This window comes from Strix uralensis, chromosome 3, assembly GCF_047716275.1.
Source record: "Strix uralensis isolate ZFMK-TIS-50842 chromosome 3, bStrUra1, whole genome shotgun sequence".
NCBI classification, from domain to species: domain Eukaryota; kingdom Metazoa; phylum Chordata; class Aves; order Strigiformes; family Strigidae; genus Strix; species Strix uralensis.
Window position 1 is genome coordinate 10,394,889 of NC_133974.1, and position 22,434 is coordinate 10,417,322.

Genomic DNA, 22,434 nt, shown 5'->3' on the forward strand with positions numbered 1-22,434 from the left:
GAGGGACTAGAGCCTCAGTCTGGGTCAATATATTATACTATAATACTTAAAATTGTGGGAAAGTCTGTTGTGGAGAAAAAAAAAGATATGTCTCTATAATTAAAGTATTGTTAATACTTTCTTGTTGTTCATAGCTAACCATGTTATTAGTATAACTTGTAAAACTAAGAAGCTTCTTTTTAATAAACAATTGTGTGATTTCTTCCACTCATGCATAAGTATACCTTATTCATATTAACACACCTTAATAAACCTGTCAAATGTTTATTTCAAACGTGCAACATGCAGTGATAACTACAAACAGGGAATTAATTAATCAAGGTCATCACTTTTCCTTTCAGTTCCATCACAGTTCAGGCCCTGACTCAGTGTGGGACTCCGCAGTGCTATGGTGCAGTCCTTCAAATACTGAGAACTGGAAACGTGAATCCACTTGTGGTAGACCTGGTCACATATACCCTGGGACTATTGCCTTCTCCAACTCCAGAAAGAATACGGGAAATTCTTAACATGGCCCAGTATCAGCCAAGCAGAGCTTCTTTTTATGGCTTGAGTCATTCTGTTGCTAAGTAAGTAATGATAGCATGTAATTGTACAAAATAACCTCAAGAATACATTACAATGCTTAGGGTAAACCCTAAGAGTAGTCACTTCTTGAGGATTTTTTGTTATTCTCATGAATTTGCTCTTTAGGAATAAAAGATAAATAGACATTTCCCATTTTCTCCTTTTGTTTCTAATATGTTTCTCTATTTCTTTAGGTTCTACAATGAGAAGGTGATTGTGACCGAGGAAATAACAGATGTTGCAGACTTCATGGTATCACTGCTTGGCACTGATTGTTCTGGGGAAGATGAACTCACATACCTCACACTTCGGGTATTTATATTTCCTTCTTTCCTTATGCAGGCTATTATTTTAAATTGTAGCACATATATTACTCTCCTTCTCTTGGTGAAGAAAAAATGTTTATCATCTTTATGTGTTTTCATCACTGGCAGGCTATTGGAAACATGGGTGCAGTAATGGAGAAAGCTAAACCCAACCTGAAATCTTTTCTTAAGACATGTATCAGAAATGAAGCTGCATCACTTTCAGTTCAGAAAGCAGCCATCCAGGCATTCAGGAAAATGACTGTTACTGAAGAGGTAAATTGGGTCTCAAGAACCAGCATAAACTGTCTTCAGTTCACCTTGACTGTTCACTGAACTTATTAAATGCGCAAAACCATTCACATTATTTCATAGTTTTGCTATCTCCCTTTCGCTGCCTCCAGCTTTTGTAGAACTCCTTTAGTTAGTTGTTTCCACACACATTATCTGAGAAGCTCTGCAGACTTTTGACTTAGTGGGGGTTGCTCCTTTGGGATGCAGTTGCTTTGTACAGGTAGTCTCAGTTTAAATGGGAAGTTTGGATCTGTTCCTGTTATAGTGTCTTCAGTGGTGTTCTACTTACTTAAAGGTGGTTTTAACTAACAAATCACTCCAGATTTAAATGGATTTAACTAAGAAAAAATTAGGTCCCTCTTTTTTACTGGCATTTTATTGTCACTGTTATAAATAGTACTGGTCAGATTTATGTTTACAGTACAGTGACATTAAAGCATCTCCTACAGAATGGGTGTCATTATACAGAGCACTTGAGCTTAGTATAGTAAAATATTTTCAATATCAACAGGATTCTACTCTAAGAGACATACATGCTTTTGTTTCCAACAAGGCTTAACAAGTCTGGGTCCTGGAAACACCTGGAGATCACATCCTCAGATTCAGTTTAATTCAAAGCATACAATTTTTTTACTATTATTTATTTTCAAACTATCTTTTAATTTTCCTGCAGCAGAAGATTTTGATCACCTTCTTTTCCTAAATTGAATGATCTTTTTTCTAAAATTTGAGAATTTGTCTGCAGACCAGAATACTTCTGATTCCCAATAATCAAAACTCAGTATTCTAAACAAAAAAGTAACCTACTAGATATAGGATAAGAAAAACAGTCTTAATAAAAGCATAATTTCTATGACATTTTCTATCAAAAGAAACTTTTTCAAAATAGCTTCAATGAAATATTTTTGGTCAGTTATAGAAATAAGGTATAGAAATAGTTATGCAGTCCTGAAGAAATTACATCCTGGAAATTATTTTACCCTATATATTCCCAAAAGAGTTTAGCGATATCATCTACTATTCAGCTCATCAGTGCAAACCTGTATCTATTTATATAGGACCGTTCAGTACTTCTGAAAGCATTCCAAGAAGGCGATGCACCTACAGACAAACGTCTAGCAGCCTATCTCATACTGATGAAAAATCCTTCCCCAAGTGATCTCACAAAGATTTTGAGAGTCCTTACAAAGGAGAAGAACGAGCAAGTGAAAAGCTTTATTGCCTCACACATTGCCAACATCCTAGACTCTGAAGAAGTAGGCATTGAAGGGTAAGAAAAATTTAGTTATATACTCTTCCCCTAGGAAGAACGAAGTGCATTTTTTTTTTGTTTCTTTTTTTGTTTGTTTTCTTTGTTTGAACAAGCACATCAGCTGAGTAAATCTATGGCTTTGTCAGAGCAGTGCCACTTTACAGTCTTTGCCTTAAGTCTTATTTTTACTGTTAATATGTGCAGAGAGCTAGCCATTTACAATCTCCTTAGTTGTATGAATGTCCTCAAGTGAGACAAGAAATTCCCCAACTAGGACTAAATGCATTTTCAGAATTTATAGTAATCAGATTTGCATTGCTATCCTCTTTCCTAGTCTGAAAAGCCGAGTTGAAGAAGCTCTGAAAGGAAACCAAGTTCCAACAGCCAAAGATTTCAGAAAATTCTCACAAAATTATCAGATTTCCAAAAGAGTTTCTATACCTGGAGTTGATCCTGTCTCTGCCAAAGTAGAGGGAAATGTGGTATTTGATCCAAACAGCTATGTTCCTAAAGAGACTATGCTAAGAACCACCCTGAATGTGTATGGATTGGGCCCAAGCGATATCTTTGAGGTACAACAATAATCAAAAACTTTTGCTAGTATTCAACTGTTTGCTTTCTCTTTTCTGTTTTCTTATAACAACTTTCTCTGAATAACGTATTGTTTTTACAAGCTTTGGAAGAAATCTAAAGATCACTATGCTTACAAGGGGACTTTCATTTGATCTTAATGGGCTTTAGAGCAAGCCATCCATTATGTGATGTCACTTGCCACTGACTGGATAGACGACCCTGTTGGAGTTATTAAAGGCCTCAGCTAGGGTAAAATGAACCCATCTGTAACAAATTGACTTCATGCTAATGAATCATTACTGGCACACTGAAGTACTCATAGTAGATTTTAAGTGAGATACAGCCTATGCATAGGTTTTCTGTTGGACCTCACCACAGAGATAAAATTAATTGTAAGACCTAGTATTTTGTATCTTCCCTTAATTATCATAGACTTGTAGTATACACTTTAAATGAATTGTTTGTTCCCCAGAAAGTCTGTTTGTTGTAAAGCTCCAAAGCATTGGGGAAACTGTCTCAGTTGTTGCATTGTCCTGTTCATTTCAGCTTGGCTTGGATGGAAAGGGATTTGAACCAACACTGGAAGCTTTGTTTGGAGAGAAGGGATTTTTCCCAGACACTGCAAGCAAGGCTTTGTACTGGGTTGACGGCAGAGTGCCAGAGAAGGTTTCCAAGGCACTTTTTGACTATTTTGGTTACTCCCAGGATGGCAAGCAGAATCAGGTACAGCTTGAAAACACTCTCTGCACAGCATGGCATTCCTATCTTAACACAATAATTAGAGCACTTCCCTCTTTATTGTATATGAACCTCCTCTTTTGGTAAGCTAAAATAGAAATCATAAATGCTCTTTAACAATGTTTTTGCTTAATTGTACGTGGGACAGGCCTTTGTCTGGAGATAAATTTGTAAGAAGTGCATGTGCATAATAACTGATATTAACTAACTGTTCTAGATATATGAGCTTACAGATTTCTCATAAGTCTGTTTTACTAGTTTCTGACTGAATTTTCAGGATGTCATGAAAGGAATAATGCTTAACCTTGAAAAATTGATAAAAGAATTGGGCAACAAGGAAGCTCCTGAAGGAAGAGCATATCTGAGAATCCTGGGTGAAGAACTTGGTTACATGAAACTCAACGATTTCAAATTGCTGGGAAGCATGATTTTAAAGAGTGCTAAAACTCTTCACACTATTCCTGAAATGGTATGTTTCTGATGCACCAATGTGTCTTATTAATTTGGGCTTTTTCTACAAGATTTTTTTAAGATTTAGATTGTGTTTATCGGTTATATAAAGAATGGATATTTGACCAGCATGAAGATAAAATTATTTAAAATAAAATATCCAGGTTTAGTCTGAAGGGCTCTGAGAAACCCATGAAGATTCTTCAATAACCAAGTAGAGTCCTCCTGGAAGATGGGTGAGAGGAAGGAGAAAGGGAAGGTTCAGATCTTACCGTATGATTGAGAAATCTACTGGAACAGTGCCCAAACTCTTAGTGTTGGCCTTATGTTATACTGCTAAATTTCTAATTATGAAAACATATATTAATATTAAGCAATAATTTATCATGTTAGTAAGAAAAGAGCATGTAGTTTAGGAATATTTGGTAAAACCCTTCTTTCACTGAAGTAAAAATCCACTTTGACATTGACTTTGGGGAAGCCAGCATGTTACAAGTTCTCTGAACCAATTCACCTTTGTATGTGTATGTCAAAGTAGATGATCTGTGTGTATCAAGGCAGGTGATAAAAACTAGTATTCATTTAAAGCTGAGATTTTGATAAAAAGTCTTTAGTGCATTTTTTGAAGGAATCTACAGGAGGAATGTGTAGAAATTAGATTCTGTACTCTATATGAAATAAATTTTTGCATTATACAGTTACAATCGTTCTGTGATCAATTTTTAAAGTATGAAAGGTACGTATTCCAAAGTGTAGATTTGTTAGTGTTCATTTCCTTGTTTGATTCACAGATTGCACAAGCCATCTCAAAAGGTGTTGACAGGGATTTATTTGTCCACTACATGTTCATGGACAATGAGTTTGAGCTCCCAACTGGAGCAGGTTTGCAACTGAAGTTTGCCTTGTCTGGAATAGCAACACCTGGGGCCAAAGTAGCTGTGAAGCTTCATCAAAAAAGCGTAAGTCTCAACAGCTGTTTATATTTTGTCTCCTCCTAATAATCTACAATCTCATTTAGGGATAAAACTGTAACACCAGAAAAATTTTAAATACTCTCAAAATTTAATAAACAACTTATTTGTTAGAGGTCTCCAGTTCATTTATGGTTGACATTTATATTAAAGTAAGAAGTAATACATATAATAAATTAAGTATGATACATAATGAATTTTATTAATTAAAAGTATTTTAATCACCCTTTCAAAAATAATCCTTTTAATCTCTGTTTATTTCTGTCTCCCTGCTCTCAAAATGCGAATAATACAAAAGCTACAGCATGTGAATTTGCTGTTCAAACTAAACAGTTAATAAAAAATTTTGATGTGGCCAATTTAAAGTGAAAATTTTGAATTTAAGTTAAAAGAAATATTGAAAATTGAGTTAAAAATGAATTTTTTTATCTGAAAGGAAACATTGTAAAATTGTAACAATTAAAGAACATGTGACACAAAATTAATTATCTGGTTAAAATTTATAAATAAATAAATATTGCTGTTTATTTTTATAGTTTTAATAACTATTTTCCTCTAATTTAGTCAATATTTTATATAAATTTCTCAATAGTTTCAGTTCACCGGAACTTTAAGTTTTCCACCATATACATGATTTAAGTAAAAATTAAAAAAAAGTTCTCAAATTTAATACTGGTTTCCTTTTAGTTACCTTTTGGAATCTTTTCCAGAATTTTGCATTCTGTCCCTTCTTTTTATAATGGCCAAACCAAAAGCTTGAAAATAAGCTGTTTTCTGTTTAGAGAAATTAAAATCTTGGATCCATTTCTTTTTTGTCAAACAGTTTGCTCATTGTTTTTGAAAACTGCTTTTTTTTTTTTTTTTACAATGGAAAATTGGCTCTTGTCTTCAGATTTAAAAATACATGCAAGTAGCTCCATGTACAAAATCCTTCTGAAGCATGAGTATTTTTACATTAAAGTAGGTAAGGTTCCTTGGTGTTATCATCTTGCTGTATTTGTTACATTACAGTTACCACCTATATGGTCCCCCCACTTATGTGACTCGGGAATCAAATTTTCTGAAGAGCAAAATCAATTGTATAAAACCTACTTCTAGATTATCAAGAGTACTATATTTGTTTTATAAAACCAGTAAGAACTGTATTAGACAAATAAATACACCATTTTGTTTTTATTAAATAGATGCAAGCAGAACTCATTGCTAAACCTTCAGTTGCAATTGAGTTTGTAACACACCTGGGAATAAACATGCCTGAATTTGCTAGAAGTGGTGTGGAGATGAATTCTAATATATTCCATGAGTCTGGAATTGAAGCACATGTTAGTATGAAAGCTGGACAGCTGAAATTCAGCATTCCTGCTCCGAAGGCTCCAACAAAGCTCCTCAGTATCAGGTAATGAAAACTGAATGAGAACTTTCAAAGCTGTGTTCTTCCCATCTCTTCTTGGTTTTTATTGTGATGAAATTGAGAGGCTAGGGCAGGCATGGAGACATTTTCTGTTCAGAAAAATCCCAGGGACTGTAAAACTGGGATAACTTCTTTTGTAAGATAAGTGACAACTGGGAGACATAGTTTACGGATTCTTTAATTTGTCACTATTTTCAGAAATTTTCAACAAGACTCTAACTATTTCCATTTTTTTTGTTTTCTTTCACATAAAATTATTATAATAGCAATACCTATTTTTAGATTTAATTTAAATGAAGTACATTAATTCTAGAGAGGGCTCAATACACATAATTATAAATAATAATGCTTATAATAATAAACAAATTGATCATTTAACCACCAAATGTTATTTCATTAAACCCTTACTTTAATAAGTGATTTTTATTCAGAAAATAACCTTGTTAATAGCACAATGTCTGAACACCTGCCCTGGGAAAAACAACTCTTTTTTCTGTTCCAGCAATACACTGCATTTGGTGTCTCCAGCCAAAACTGAAGAGATTCCACCTCTGATCGAGAACCAAGAAAGCTGGACTTCTTGCAAGCCTTTCATTGCTGGTTTAAATTTCTGCACCAAATTATTGTACTCTAATGCCAGTGCCACAGAGGCAGCTCCATATTATCCCTTGACTGGCGAATCCAGGTAAGTCATATCAGCTTTAACTGTGTTTATTTTGCGTTAAATAACCTTCTCTCCTAGGGCTTAGTATCTACAGTACCCTCTTACATAAAGCTTACATTCAGAAAAGCAGGAGCAGCTCAGAAGGAGACCTATTGAGAACTGTATGATTTCTTCTCTTTGTGGTCATGACAAAATAGTTATTTAGAAGATATTTGTTTTTCCTTTAGATTTGAAGTTGAAATAGTGTCCACAGGTGAAGTGAAGGAATACTCTGCAAGTGCAAACTATGACCTGCAGAGAGAGGGAAATGACCTGATAGACACCTTAAAGTTTGCTGTCCAGGCAGAAGGTAAGATTCTGAAAAAATAATATGGTTTAGCTCAGTTTTAAACTGTGTCATTTAATGGAAAAAAGATTTGTATGAGTAAAACATACTAGAATTCTTCACAGTATAAAACAGAATACCATTTTCACACCCAAACAGGCCAGCACTTTACTCCATTGCATTTCATGTGTGCAAACCCAGTGCAAGATTTTCATGATCAGAGGCTGATTTTGTATCCTAAAAATGCTTCCCCACGATTTAAATAAAAGTGTGATGTTAGTGAATGGAAGCAAGGAAGAGGAGAAGTTAGTGGGTTCTATATAAGCAAGAGAAAAATACCATTTCTGATGCAATATGGAAGTAAAGCATACAAATCAAGAAGGAACTGCATAAAGAGCAAATTTTTCAAAGAGACATCTATAGGATAGCAAGTTTAGGTAACAAAAACAGTGATGGGATTAGTGGATCAGCCCGTGATATGTTCAGAAGATGATGAGAAAAAAAATGACCCAGTTTCTGATTGAGACTCATCAAAGGTTGCATTAGATCTTCAGGGTGATGTAATTTCCAGTTGATCCTTTTTTAAGTCTCCTTTTAAGAAAAGTCCAAACAGGTTCCATAGTGGCAAATAACCAAAGTACATTTTATTTTCCAGGTGTAAAGCAGCATGAGGCCACATTGACCTTCAGGTACAACAGAGACAGAAAGATTTTGTCCAGTGATGTCCACATTCCAGATGTTGATGTTGACTTTGGTACAAACTTCAGAATTACTGATGAATCCATTCCTGGGAAGAAAGCATATACCTTTGTCTTAGACTTTAACAACAAGAAGATTTCTGAAGTTACTCTTACTGGCCAGATAAGGTAACTCAGAAAATGACTTTGACTTTTACAGATACCTTTGAATAAGATAGCTGAAGGTTTTATTGACGGCAGAAAATTTTGGGAAATATCCCATTTTGGAGAAATTGCTTACATGTAGAGACATATAAAAACCCTTGAAGTAGTTTATTTGCAATCCGTCATGTATACATCAAATAAATACATCTCATACACCAACTGATCTTTCCTACTATATGTATATACATCATTTGTATTACAAGTTCCTTGAGCTAGTTCTTCCATGTTTGCCCACACATGACTACAAGAATGACATTGTACTACTGTTATTGCAGGTGTGATAATACAAGGATATAAACAAGGCAAGGTTTGTTCAGAGAGGTATTCTCTTTTACTGGATATGTTTGGCTCTAAAAAAAGTTATTACATCTCCCCATGAAGAAGTCTAATGGCACTCAATAAGCAACCAAACCAAAAATAACTGAGAGCTTCCTGTAAAAATTCCCACGCTTCATGATGAGAATATTTCCGGGAACATCTACAGGGGAGCTAACAAAAATGTTCAGCCTGCCAGGGTTTCTAAAATTGTCTGCCTCACAAGTCCATAGTGAAATGAGCTGATCACATTCTTTAATAAACCTCAATCTTCCATGGAATTCTGTGATCTTGATGGTGCCCCAGGGAGTCTTTGTCTTTGCTGTTCATGCAGAATTGCCTCTGATATCAGTGGGAGCTTTGGACAGATGTCAGGGACCTCAATTCGCTTTCATTTGCACTAACATAATATTAGAAGTTTGCTCAAGTCAACAAAGTTACAGAGATATAAAATAAATGTGAATAAAGGAAAATGAAGCCCAGTGGCATAATATATTTTGTTAAGTGTTTTGTTTCTATGTGGTTTGTGGCCACAGCCTGTATCCTTAGTAGAGAATTCAGCTTGAGTAAGGAGTTCAGAATTTGGTTCAGGTACAACTTTACCAAGACAGGTACATATTTGCATCCATTTCAGTGTTATTAAATTAATACGGAATTATTATTGTGTGTATCTGCACAGTAGCATTATAATAATTTACCATAGATATCCCAAAGTAACTAGCAGAATCTGAAAACATTCATTGAGTTGGAACAGAGTTTACAAGTTTGATTCAATATGGTTCTTTTATAACACCTATTATGCCTTTACTACAGATTTAAATGCTGAAATAACTCCTGAAACATAAATGAAAAAGTAGGGTGAAATTTTTAATGTTCACATTTACTTTTTGCTTTCACAGATATGCTGGAATGGAAGAGACAATGTTAAGAGGCACCATTTCTATTCCTCGCCTGCAAACCGAACTTAGAACTGAAGCATTGGTTAATTATTCACCAACCAAAGGATATCTTCAGATAAGTTCAGCTGCAACAACTCATGGAAACTCAATTTCAGAAAGAGTTCTTCTCAGATACGGTAGGGGCAAAAACATGATCCACGTGTACAACCTATAAATGTAAACATCTTTTTACATTAGTTTATAGTATATCCTTAAATAGAATAACAATATTACTAATTTTACCCTTTTCTTTTAAATTAATGATTTTCAGATTCGGAGAAAGTTGAGCTAGAGTGGAATTCAGGTGCCAGTGCTGCTGTGAAAAAAATGTCTTCTGGCTTCCCAGTTGACTTTTCAGACTACCCAAAAACTTTAGAGAAGCATGCCAATGAACTGCTGGATCGGAAAGTGGCTCATACAGATATGACACTGCGACATATTGTGTCACAATTTATCGTGGTATGTTTCAACCCACAGTAGATATTAGAGCTTGACCACATAGCCCTGGTGAATTCTCGACTTCCCCATGGAAGCCAAAATGGGAACTATTTGTAAAAGCACTCATCAGATTGAATAAAATGGATATTTCCGACTTTGATCGAACCAGTCACTTTATCAGATGCCTAGGGCTCAGTATGTGAATAGTTACAATGACTTTCAGATAACTTACTGGGAAGTCCTAAAACTTGTTATTTACATTGAAAAACTTGTCTCCTCATTGCAGGCAACCAACAACTGGCTGCAAAAGGCATCAAAAGATGTCCCCTATGCCCAGACTCTGCAAGACAAACTAAGTGGACTGCAGGAACTGAACATTCAGAAGATTAACCTGCCTGTTATCACCATTCCTGAAGAACTTTTCCTGAAAAGGTAGGGAGAGAAACTAGGATAGTCACGTAGGAAACTGAAAATAGATATTTGTTCATATTTTTGTGTTATTTTACTTTGTTTTATGAAACAATGCAGAATTGCTGTAAACATTAGCATAAAATTAGAATCATAACAGAGAATTTTAAGACCAGAGAGATGAAATTATATGGAGGAAATGATGCATGTCTTTAACACAGATTAGACTTTACAGCAGTCACTCCTGCAGGATATAAGTATATCCTGAAGTATTGTGTTATATAGTGATGAGAACTGAACAAAAATCATAGAATGGTTTGGGTTGAAAGGGACCTTAAAGATCACCTAGTTCCAATCCCCCTGACATGGGCAGGGACACCTTCTGCTAGATCAGGTTTCTCAAAGCCCCGTCCAACCTGGCCTTGAACACTTCCAGGGAGGAGGCAACCACAACCTCTCTGGGCAACCGCTTCCAGTGTCTCACCACCCTCACAGTGAAGAATTTCTTCCTTTTATCTAATCTAAATGTATCATCTACCCTCTTTCAGTTTAAAGCATTCAGTAAAATACAATACAATAAAATACAGCACTCAATAATCTTTATTCTAAGCTACAGAACTAATGAAGCCAGGTTTCTTATAGATTTGTGTCCTGCATCCCTACAGATCCTTTGTCTTTGGCCATAACCCTCGTATCTTTACTTTTTCCTGTGCAGTCCTATTGAGCCGTTCTTCCCATTCCCCTACACATACTGGTTGACCTCCACCAATATGGTACCCTGACCTCTTCCCAGGTCTGACTCCATCTGTCACTTGCTCACAGGCAACACATGCCATGGTTGTACACATAGGGACTGGACGCTTGCACTAGTTTGGGCCCACCTCCTCCACCTAATAGAGAGTTTCACAAGACTTGGATGAATGTAATTACCCTTGAGGCTTTTACCCTTCTGTCAAATTTGACAGAAATCACCCAACATGTTAAAAATTTATAAAAAGTAGGGTTTGACAAACAAAAAGAGAGACTGGAAGGCAGATAAATAGTACATTTCTTCTGTTTCTAGGAAATTAGACTGTAAATCAGCCAGAGTGGATCTAGACTTTAAAATGCTCATGCACCTGCCAGGATCTGCTCTCATTACAGTTCCTAGCACATACTGTTCTTGTCATTTACTGTTCATATCACATTGCTGCTCTGCCTGTGCATAAGAATTCAAGGAACAATGTTACTTGGTAGTATCTTCAGAGTACACCCACAGCTACCACTGTGATAAATAGAAACATGTCTATATTTTCCCATGAGCTAGGGAAATATTTATGGCTGAAATGAATGTAAAGAACAACAGAAGCTAGTATAGGATTGGATTACAAAAACAGATGGAGAACAGTCTTGCATTTTACCTTTCAGCGCTGTTTTTGCATGTATTATCTTTCACTGTAGTAATATGAAACTGTATGTTAACGACACACATCTCTATTGTTTCCATTGTGTTCCTAAGCTAAGTATAAGCAAGGAAAAAACTGTTTTTTCTATGTTCTTATTAGCAGTGTACATTATTGTAATAGTAATAGTAATTTTTACTGCTCTGTGATGTTGCTTTTTTAACCATTTGATGTAAAGGAACAAATTTCAAAAATGTTTTCTTAATTTTCATTTTAGGATGTAGCTCTAAGTGTAAAAAAGAAGATTTTGTAATATAAAAGACCAGTTAGACAAACAAGAAAAGCATCTTTGCCAGCTTATTGTTCATGCACAAATTAAGGACGGGTTTCCTCCTGTTTTGCCTTTTCATAATTACACTTTTTCCCCACAAGCTTTCCAGCTGACAATCCATTTTTGCTAGTCCTAGCTCCTGGTCAAATGGTTAGATTTGTATTTATATTTATATTTATTCAGAATAAAATAAATGCTGAATATTGGGATGAAACTTTCGAAATGCTTATGGTCAGAAAGATAAATTCTTTATAATTTAGGTTCTTACAACTTCTAATGCTAGTAAGACTTTTCATGCATTTCTATAAGAATACATGACTTTTTTTAAGAAGAATATAATCGCCTTTTTCTGGTACTCAGCATGCCACATTGCACAAGTGTAGCAGTTTTGGAAGCATTTTTTTCCTATATGTCAGCTATTTTCATTCAAATTCCTTCATTTTGAAGATCATTTTCATGCCAATACATCTTTTCATCAACGTTCATAAAGCAGATTTGGATTCTCAGAGTAGAAAATCAAATGCAAGATTCATAACAGTTGTGTATTTAGCCCCTTGAATGACAATCTCCACCTGTGAACTGTTATTTAATTCTGAACAAAGAATCAGGAACCGTTGAATTCTAATGCATGGTCTTACAGAAAGAATGTATTTCTGGACTACTTGACCTATGAGTCTCCCTGATTGTGAAATAAGGGGAAAAACATTGACAGAATTCACTGACGCCAGTAGTGCTTTCAGTAAATTCTGATAGATAAGTGCTTAAAAAATACTCATAATAATAGATCATCATTACATTTCTCTCTAAACCTAAAGTCATTGACATTGATATAAACATGTAAGTTCAGTATCATGGGAATAGTATGAATCACGGAGATTTATGTATATGCTTCATGGAGTTACAATTTCTAATAGAGTCACTTTTTTTTTCTAGTGAAGGCCGGATCAGATACAGCTTGAATAAGAACAGTTTTCTAATTAATATCCCATTGCCATTTGGTGGAAGATCATCCCATGACATAAGGGTGCCACAGAGTGTTAAAATACCTCCTCTAGTAATGGAGTCAATGGGAATAAGTGTGCCTTCTCAGGAATACAGAATCCCAACGTTTACTGTTCCAGAATCCTATCCTCTTCGTGTGCCTTTACTTGGCACTTTAGAGATCTCTGCTAATGTGTACAGCAACTATTACAACTGGACAGCAGCGTACACTTTGGCTAATAGCACCACAGAGAAAGCATCCAGCATAAGAACTACTTATACCACGAATGCTGATTCAGTTTTTGAGCTACTTTCCTACAGTGTGAAAGGTAAGAATGTGTGCTAAATACTGCAATGTTGGCAAAACTATTTTAATTACTTTATTTTCCATGTATCAGGTACAGCATATTCATTTTCCTGCTGCTTATTTAAAGAAAAATGTTGTATAATCTCAAATCACCTTCTCTTTGTTTTTAGAGATATTATGTGAGTCTGTCTATTCAGGCACTAAATGTGAAGTCAGTTTAATTCAATAAAGACATTTTAGGTCCGTATTTTCCTATATATTCCCCACTAAAGAAAGAGTCCTTCAAACCTGAAGGCATTATTCTGCAAACACTTGTGCATCTGACAAGTCAAGTGTTTTCAAAATCAGGTGTGCAGGTGTATGTGTAGGTATGCCCACAGTTCATTTCTCACTCTATTTTTATAGATATATAATTTTAAAATCATTTATATATGTCCATATACTGCCATAATTACATAGCAGTTATCCCAGACTCAGACTGGATAGGTTTTAAGACTGCTATTTTTAAATTAGTTCCTCTAAAATTGCAGTTTGAGTTCTCAAGTTGCAAAAGAACAAACTAACTTTAGTCTTTTCTAAACTCCCCACCATAAATGAAGCATGATAAAGAAAAAATTAAAAGCCAGGAATGTTAGATACGGGTTATTCTTGAGAGTCCATCTTCATAAAGTTTAAATAATGACATAACTTTATGTCATTTCACATAATTATATTTAGTAATGTAGAGATTTAATTTATTCATAGTTCAAAATTTTAGCCCCAAATATCAAAACAATAACAATTTTTACAGAAATAATCAAGATTTACCAAAACATTTTGGCATTTAAAACAAAATGATGTAATAACAGTAATTGTAATTCAAGCAGTAACATAAAAACTTAGTGGCATCAAAGTCTTAAAGGTAAAAATGTATAAATTACATTGTTAGCTTTTGTCTCCTTTTTCCTATTTCAGGTTCTGGAGAAGCATCATATAATAGAAATGGACTCACCTGTGCATATGAAAATCACCTAAAGCACAGACTCTTAACATCAGTTTTTAAGTTGTCCAGGACAAAGAGTTATGAACCTAGTCCAGTTGCAAACTACACCATATCACTTACGGCATCTAGTACTCTGGGTCCTCAGTTTTCATTTTCTGGTGACATTGTTTCTGAAAAGACAAATAATGTGAATATCAATAATGTCAGGATGGAAGGGCAGCTGGAAGTGGCTTCTGTCTTTGCAAGAAGCATTTACACTCTGTCAAGCTCATACAATGAAAAGAGACGGGTTCTAGAAGGAAAATCAAATCTGAAGTTGGATTCTTCTTACCTTCAGGCTACCAATCAGATATCTGGCAGATACAATGATGACTTATTTTCCATTACTTCCATTTCTGATGTACAAAGCGGACTATTAAAGAACACAGCTTCACTGAAATATGAAAACAGCCAGCTGAAAATGACATCTGAAACCAATGGGAGGTATCGACATATTGCAGGTGTCAATAAGCTTGAATTAATTCTGTCAAAGAAGATGGCAGCACTTCGATCTGAGTACCAAGCCACTTACAAGCAAACCCAGTATTATGCCTTGTTTGCAGGTTCTCTCAATTCCCAGGATCTTGTTTTCAACACTGATATCTCTATGACTGATCAAAAAAATCGAGCTGCACATAAGTCATCACTCAATGTAAATCAGTATGGTCTAGCCAGCAGCGCAACCACAAATGTGCAGTTTAGTCCATTGACAATGCAGAGTGAAATGAATGCCAAACTTGATACTGCTGGAGGCTCCATGTCACTGTCCTCTTCTGGGCGCTATGGTAAAAGCAATGCAAAATTCAATCTAGGTGGAAGAGTGAGCCTAACGGAAATAACACTGGGAAGTGAATATCAGAGTACGGTTCTAAGTATGGACAGCAAACATGTTTTAAACTTCAGAATTAATAGAGAAGGACTCAAGTTTTCAAATAATTTGCAAGGATCATTCAAAGAGATTAAGTTGGAGTACACCAATGACTTGAATATTCCTGGTTTGTCCTTAACATTTGCTTCGAAGTTAGACAACAGCTTCAGCTTTGACAAGTTCCACAAGCATGTTTTTGACCTACAACTGCAGCCTAGCTCACTTACAGCTAAACTGAGCAATAATATTAAATACACCAAAACAGAAGTTATCAACAAAGCAGAACTGCTTCTCGAGCCTCTGAAGCTGAACTTGGGTGGCAATGTCAGAGGAGCCTATGGAGCAGATGAAATAAGGCATACCTACACCATTACGTATGCTGATCTAGCTGCAAACTTTAAAACAGATACAGTTGCTAATGTTCAAGGCGCAGCAGTGAGTCACAGAGTTAATCTGAATGTGGCAGGACTTGCTTCCTCAGTTACTATGAACACAAACTGTGATTCCAAATCTCTCCGTTTCAGCAATGTTGTGCGTTCCACTATGGCCCCATTTGCTCTCACTGCTGACATACATACCAATGGTAACGGAAAGCTGGTTGCTATGGGTGAACACACAGGAGACCTTTACAGCAAATTCCTGTTTAAAGCAGAGCCTCTTGCTTTCACTTTCTCCCATGATTACAGAGGATCTACCAGTCACAGCTTGAAGTCTAGAGGACGATACACTACCCTGCTTGATAACAAAGTTCATATGCTTTTTACTCCATCAGAGCAGTCAAGTGCTTGGAAGTTGAAAAGTCAGATAAACAATAATGTATATTCACAAGATCTCAGTGCTTACAATGATGCAGAAAAGACCGGTGTGGAACTTAGTGGAAGAGCTCTAGCAGATCTCTCTGTAATGGATACATCAGTCATACTACCATTCATATCTGAAGAAGTTAATTTAATTGATGTATTTGGCCTCAGGGACAGTGTGTCAGAGCCTCAAGAATTCAGCATCTCTGGGTCTGTGAAGTATGACAAAAATAAAGATATGCATGTTATTAACCTACCATTCTTGGAACATTTGCCAGTTTACTTTGAACAAATCAGAAGCACCATTCTATCCACACTGCAGGCCATACAAAGTTACCTGAAGAACATTAACATAGAACAACATATGAGAAAATACAAGGCAACTTTGGATAAACTCCCACAGCACATTAATGATTACATGAACAAATTAGATATGAAAGGCAGAGTTAGCAGCATAAAAAATAATTTGGTTGCTTTCACAAAGGACTACAAAATAACATCTGATGATCTCCAAATTATGCTGGAAAAAGCCATGGACAATCTTCAAGAAATACTGTCTCAGCTGAAGGTCTATCTGATACAAATTGAGCAATACATCAAAGATCATTATGAGCAGTATGACATTAAAACACTCATTGCACAGCTTCTAGACCAAATAGTTGAAACAATGACAGCTCTAGATAACAAATATAAGATAAGATTGACTGCAGTTGACACTATTCAAAAATTGCAATTTTTTTTTCAGCAGTATTATCCTAGCAAAATCGGAAGCAGCACTTTGGCTTGGATTAAAAATGTAGATGATGAGTACAGGATTACAGCTAGGATACAGGAAAACCTAGAACAGCTCAAGATTCAGGTTCAGAATATTGATGTCAGACGCATTGCAGAAAATTTGAAACAGCAGATTAAAATATTTGATGCTAAAGAAGTTTTAGAAAAATTGAAGCATTCGTTGCCAATTGAAAAAATTAATGAAGTTCTTGAACAAATCAAAGACTTTATTCTAAACTGGATAGAGGAGTATGAAGTGTCTGAGAAGATCAATGCTTTCCAACGTCATATGCACCAACTGATTGTAAAATATGAAATTGATAAGCAGGTATATTTTTTAATGGACAGAATGATAGAACTGCTTAACCAGTACAGAATAAAAGAAACTGTCCAGAAACTGACCACCTACCTGAAAAATATTGATGTGAAGTCATGCTTTGATAAAGTTGTTGCTTTTATTGATGATGCTGTCAAGAAAGTGCAAACCTTTGATTATGAAATGATGACAAAGGAAGTCAACAAGTTCCTTGACATGGTTATTAAAAAGCTCAAGTCTTTTGACTATAACCAGTTTGTTGATGACACAAATAACAAAATTCGAGAAGTGACCCAGAAAATAAATGAGGAACTCAGAAATCTAGAACTTCCACAGAAAGCAGAAGCACTGAAACAGTATATGAGAGATTTTAGAGCTGTGATTTCAAAATACATGGAACAACTAGGGGACACCAAGCTTGCTGCAATAATTAACTGGTTCAAGGAGCTCATAAACTCAACAACATTTGCTAATCTGAAAGCCAAGGTGAATGAACATCTGGAAGACCTGCGAGAGAGGATTTCTGAAATGGATATTTCCCAGGAATTCCAGTGGTATCTTCAGAAGATAAGCCAATTCTACAGTTCTGTTGTCATATACATTTCTGACCAGTGGAACATAACTTTTAAGAAAATCATTGCTTTGGCTGAAGAGTATGATCTAAAAAATTGGGCTGAAAATTTAGACCAGTTTGTTGAAACAGGATTTAAAGTCCCTAAAATCACAACTGCTATATTCGTTATACCTGCCTTTGAGGTTAGTCTCCGAAGTCTTCGGGAAGCAACATTTCGAACACCAGACTTCATTGTTCCACTGACTGATCTGTATATCTCCTCCTATGAGATAAATATTAAGAGACTAAAGGACATAAAAATCCCAGTTAAATTTACTACGCCAGAATTTACAGTTCTAAATACCTTTAAAGTTCCTTCCTATACAATTGACTTGAATGAGATTAAACTGCAGATTGTGAGAACAATAGACAAACTCATGTCTGGTGAATTTCAGTTGCCAGCAATTGATTTGTATTTTAAAGATCTGAAGATGAGAGAGATGCCTTTTTCCGACATTTCTTTCCCAGAAATACAAATGCCTCAGTTTCAAATACCAGAATTAGTGGTTCCAAAACTAAATCTAAATGAGCTCCAGATTCCTAACATGAAGATACCAGAGTTCCAGCTTCCACGTATCCCACATACTGTGACTGTCCCTACATTTGGCAAATTGTCTGGTGCTTTCAGAGTCACCTCTCCATTCTTTACACTGTCTGCACGTGCTGAGGTCCATAATACTACAACATCTGCAAACAGTCCAGAATTTGTGACTTCCCTTTCAGCTCGAACAACGTCCAAATTAGACTTCCTAGTTCTTAGTGTTATTGCAGATTCACGTCTCTTGGCCCCCGAGATGAAGCAGTTGAACCTTAAAAATTCCCTGAAGGTCAACCACAGGTTCCTTAAAGTTGATCACACCAATGAAGTGGTATTTTTAGGCACTTCAGTAGAAGGTGAAGCTGAAACTAGAGCAAACTTATATACAACAAAAAATTCAGTAGAACTACAGAATAATTTAATGGTCAAGCTGCAAAGAAAAATTTGGATGCAGAGTGGAACAGCATATTCCCACAAACTGAATATTCCACAAGCTGATTTCTCCAGCCAGGCTGATCTGGTCAATAATATGACAACAGAGGTAGAAGCAGGACACATATCATTTACCTCCACTGGTAAAGGAAACTGGAAATGGGCTTCTCCTAATTTGTCCGATGAAGGCAGTCTGGATTCACATGCCACTTTCAGGGTTGAGGGCCCCATTATTACATTTTCTGCCAACAACAGAATAAATGATAAGTACCTGAAAGTCAACCAAGCTATGAGATATGAATGTGGTTTCCTAAATTATGCAACGCTTCAGATTCAGTCTGAAATTGAGTCACAGCGTGTGGGACGTAGCGTTCTGAATGTAAAAGGCACAGGACAGCTTGGAGGAATGAAAGTAGAATTTACAGGCTCTCACAATGCTCGGCTCAATGGACGGATTACTGGAACTGTAAATAATGAGGTTTCCTTCTTGGCACAGCCTTTTGAAATTCGTCTATTAACAAACAATGATGGAAATGTGAAAATCAGCTTCCCAATGAAACTGACTGGCAAAATTGACTTCCTGAATAACTATGGTTTTGCACTCAGTTCCTCTGTTCAGCAGGTCAGCTGGCAAGCCACTGGCAGGTTTAATCAGTACAGATATTCCCATAATATATCTGCTGGCAACAGTGATGACAGAATTGAAGCTCATGTCGAAATGAATGGAGATGCCAACCTGGACTTCTTAAATATTCCTCTAACTGTTCCTCAGCTTCAGGTTCCCTACACTGGAATCAAAACTCCGCAGCTAAAAGATTATTCACTGTGGGAACAGGTAGGCCTGAAAGATTTATTGAAGACAACAAGACAATCCTTTGATTTAAATTTGAATGCTCAGTATGAGAAAAACAAAGACATGCATGTAATCCCACTTCCTTTAGCAACAGTGCATGAAGCACTTAATAAATACATCACTTTCTTCAACAAGCATTTTGAGAGAGGAAGAAACACTGCTTTAGATTTTCTCACAAAGTCATATAATGAAGCCAAAACAAAATTTGACAAATATAAAATACAGACATCACTGAACAAATTACCACGGACCTTCAGGATTCCAGGATACACTATTCCAGTTGTGAATATTGAGGTTTCTCCTTTTACTGCTGAGATGCCAGCCTTTGGTTTCATGCTCCCAAAAGAAATAAGCACAACAGGATTCACAGTCCCATTTGTTGGCTTTTCAGTACCATCTTACACACTAGTCTTACCTTCTCTGGAGCTTCCAGTCCTTCATGTCCCACAGGATCTACGCACTCTAAAGCTTCCTAGATTCAAAATCAACAGCCCATCAAACCACATCTTAATTCCTGCCATGGGAAACATTACTTACGACTTCTCATTTAAATCCAGTGTGATCACTTTAACTGCAAATGCCGGGCTGTTCAATCAGTCAGATATTGCTGGGCAACTCAGTGTCTCGTCCTCTTCTGTCATTGATGCACTGCAATTTAAGCTGGATGGTTCAACAAGTTTGACAAGAAAAAGAGGGTTGAAGCTGGCCACAGCATTGTCCCTGAGTAATAATAAATTTCTAGGAGGAAATCATGACAGCACTATTAGTCTTACAAAGAGGAACATGGAAGCTTCTGTAGCAACAAATGCAGAAATCAACACACCGGTTTTAAAAATGAATTTCAGCCAAGAACTTTCCGGAAATACTAAGTCTAAACCCACTCTTTCCTCAGGGCTAAAATTAATCTATGATTTTAATACTCCTAAATATGGCACCAGTGCTAAGGGAGGAATTGCTCACAAACTTGCTTTAGAGAGCCTTACATCTTACATATCAGTAGAAACTTCTACAAATGGGGATATTGATGGAGTATTTTACACTGGAAATGCATTTTCTGGAAGTCTAGACCATGAGGCAAACACCTATCTGAATGCTAATGGAGCTCGGTCATCTCTCAAGCTTGAGGCCCACTCCAAAGCAGATGGCCTCTGGAACAGTGAAATGAAAGAAGTACTTGCAGTTGAAGCATCTACCCATCGTGTTTATGCAGTCTGGGAGCACAACGGGAAGAACTATGCACGATATACACCTCTTTTCACAACAACTGGGGCTCAGAGATGCAAAGCAACCTTAGAGCTGGCCCCTTGGGCTATATCAGCTGATCTTCAGATTCAAGCCACTCAGCCAAATTCCTTCCTGGACACAGCCTCAGTTAATCAAGTTGTCATAGTGAAAATCAGTACTGCAAACCAGAAAGTTGGCTGGAAGGGTGAAGGCCAAATTCAGTCATTATCTCTCAGTCATGATATGCAGTTATCAAATGAAAAATCAAAGGCAAAGTTTGATATTTCTGGATCTTTGGAAGGATACGTGGACTTCCTCAAAAACATAAAGTGTCCCATTTCTGAGAAGAGCTTATGGGATATCTTGAAGTTGGATGTCACTACCAGTGCCGACAGAAAACAGTACTTAAATGGTTCAGCATCCCTTGTATACACAAAGAGTGATGATGGTTACTTTTTCCCCATACCTGTGAATAAGCTGACCGATGGTTTCACTTTCAGTATTCCTGAGTTACACCTAAAAGCTCCAAGCCCTGTTCTCAGCACTCCAGAGTTCAGAGTTCCTTTCACCACTCTCCAGGTCCCAGCATACACTATTGACTTGCGCAACATAAAAATTCCACAGACACTAAACACAATACCATTTGATGTCAATTTACCCACACTGCCAAAATTAAGATTCCCCAAAGTGGATGTAGGAGCCAATTATATTACGCTGGAAGAATATAAAGTACCATATTTTGAGGTGACAATACCTGAATACCAAATAACTGTGTCTCAATTCACTCTTCCAAAGAGTATCTCTCTTGGCAGTTTCCACCTAGATCTGGATGAAGTAGCTAATAAGATTGCAGATTTTGATCTGCCTACAATTACAATTCCTGAACAGAAAATTGAGATTGCACCTCTCAAAATATCCTTGCCTGCTGGAATTTACATCCCATCATTTGGTGCCCTGACTGGATCTTTCAAAGTTGCTTCCCCTTTGTACAATGTCACCTGGAGAACGGACTTAACAAACAAAAAGGACTCTTTTGAACAGTCCATTGACTCTACCTGCAGCTCAACATTGCAGTTCCTGGAATATGACTTGAGTGGTAAGACATTGAAATTCTGTACACCACAATTTTGGGGGAAATACTGTATGCTGGTTTTTTTTCAGATTTTTTTTCCCCAGGACTTTGCATATGTCTATTTAGCAGTGACATTAAATTAAATTATCTTTTATCATCAGCAGCATTTTTTCATAAATTATTATCAGAGTCTCAGCTGATCACCCTGATGGCTAATGACTAGCTGTATGTATAAGTAATGGCATATTGTGAAAAAAATGGAAAAGCTCTCTTTTCTGTGTAGCCGTTTCTTACTTTAAATTGTGAACAACATAACATTCCCCTGTTACTTATGATAATACATGTAAAGGAGAGAAGGCAGGCTGACTTTT

The 22,434-nt window shown here is 36.3% G+C and overlaps 1 protein-coding gene across 1 annotated transcript in view; it reads left to right on the forward strand.

The window, feature by feature from the left end:
* The window catches only part of APOB (apolipoprotein B), a 38,060-nt gene that overhangs the window by 10,071 nt on the left and 5,555 nt on the right, over window positions 1-22,434 (forward strand). The window contains exons 10-26 of the mRNA XM_074861487.1: window positions 342-569; window positions 762-879; window positions 1,002-1,148; window positions 2,225-2,436; window positions 2,753-2,990; window positions 3,538-3,714; window positions 4,007-4,198; window positions 4,971-5,138; window positions 6,335-6,546; window positions 7,064-7,246; window positions 7,453-7,574; window positions 8,206-8,416; window positions 9,667-9,842; window positions 9,977-10,164; window positions 10,430-10,575; window positions 13,198-13,574; window positions 14,507-22,087. Of these exons, the coding sequence (XP_074717588.1) occupies window positions 342-569; window positions 762-879; window positions 1,002-1,148; window positions 2,225-2,436; window positions 2,753-2,990; window positions 3,538-3,714; window positions 4,007-4,198; window positions 4,971-5,138; window positions 6,335-6,546; window positions 7,064-7,246; window positions 7,453-7,574; window positions 8,206-8,416; window positions 9,667-9,842; window positions 9,977-10,164; window positions 10,430-10,575; window positions 13,198-13,574; window positions 14,507-22,087 (10,676 nt within the window). The remainder of the gene's footprint in view (window positions 1-341; window positions 570-761; window positions 880-1,001; window positions 1,149-2,224; window positions 2,437-2,752; window positions 2,991-3,537; window positions 3,715-4,006; window positions 4,199-4,970; window positions 5,139-6,334; window positions 6,547-7,063; window positions 7,247-7,452; window positions 7,575-8,205; window positions 8,417-9,666; window positions 9,843-9,976; window positions 10,165-10,429; window positions 10,576-13,197; window positions 13,575-14,506; window positions 22,088-22,434) is intronic.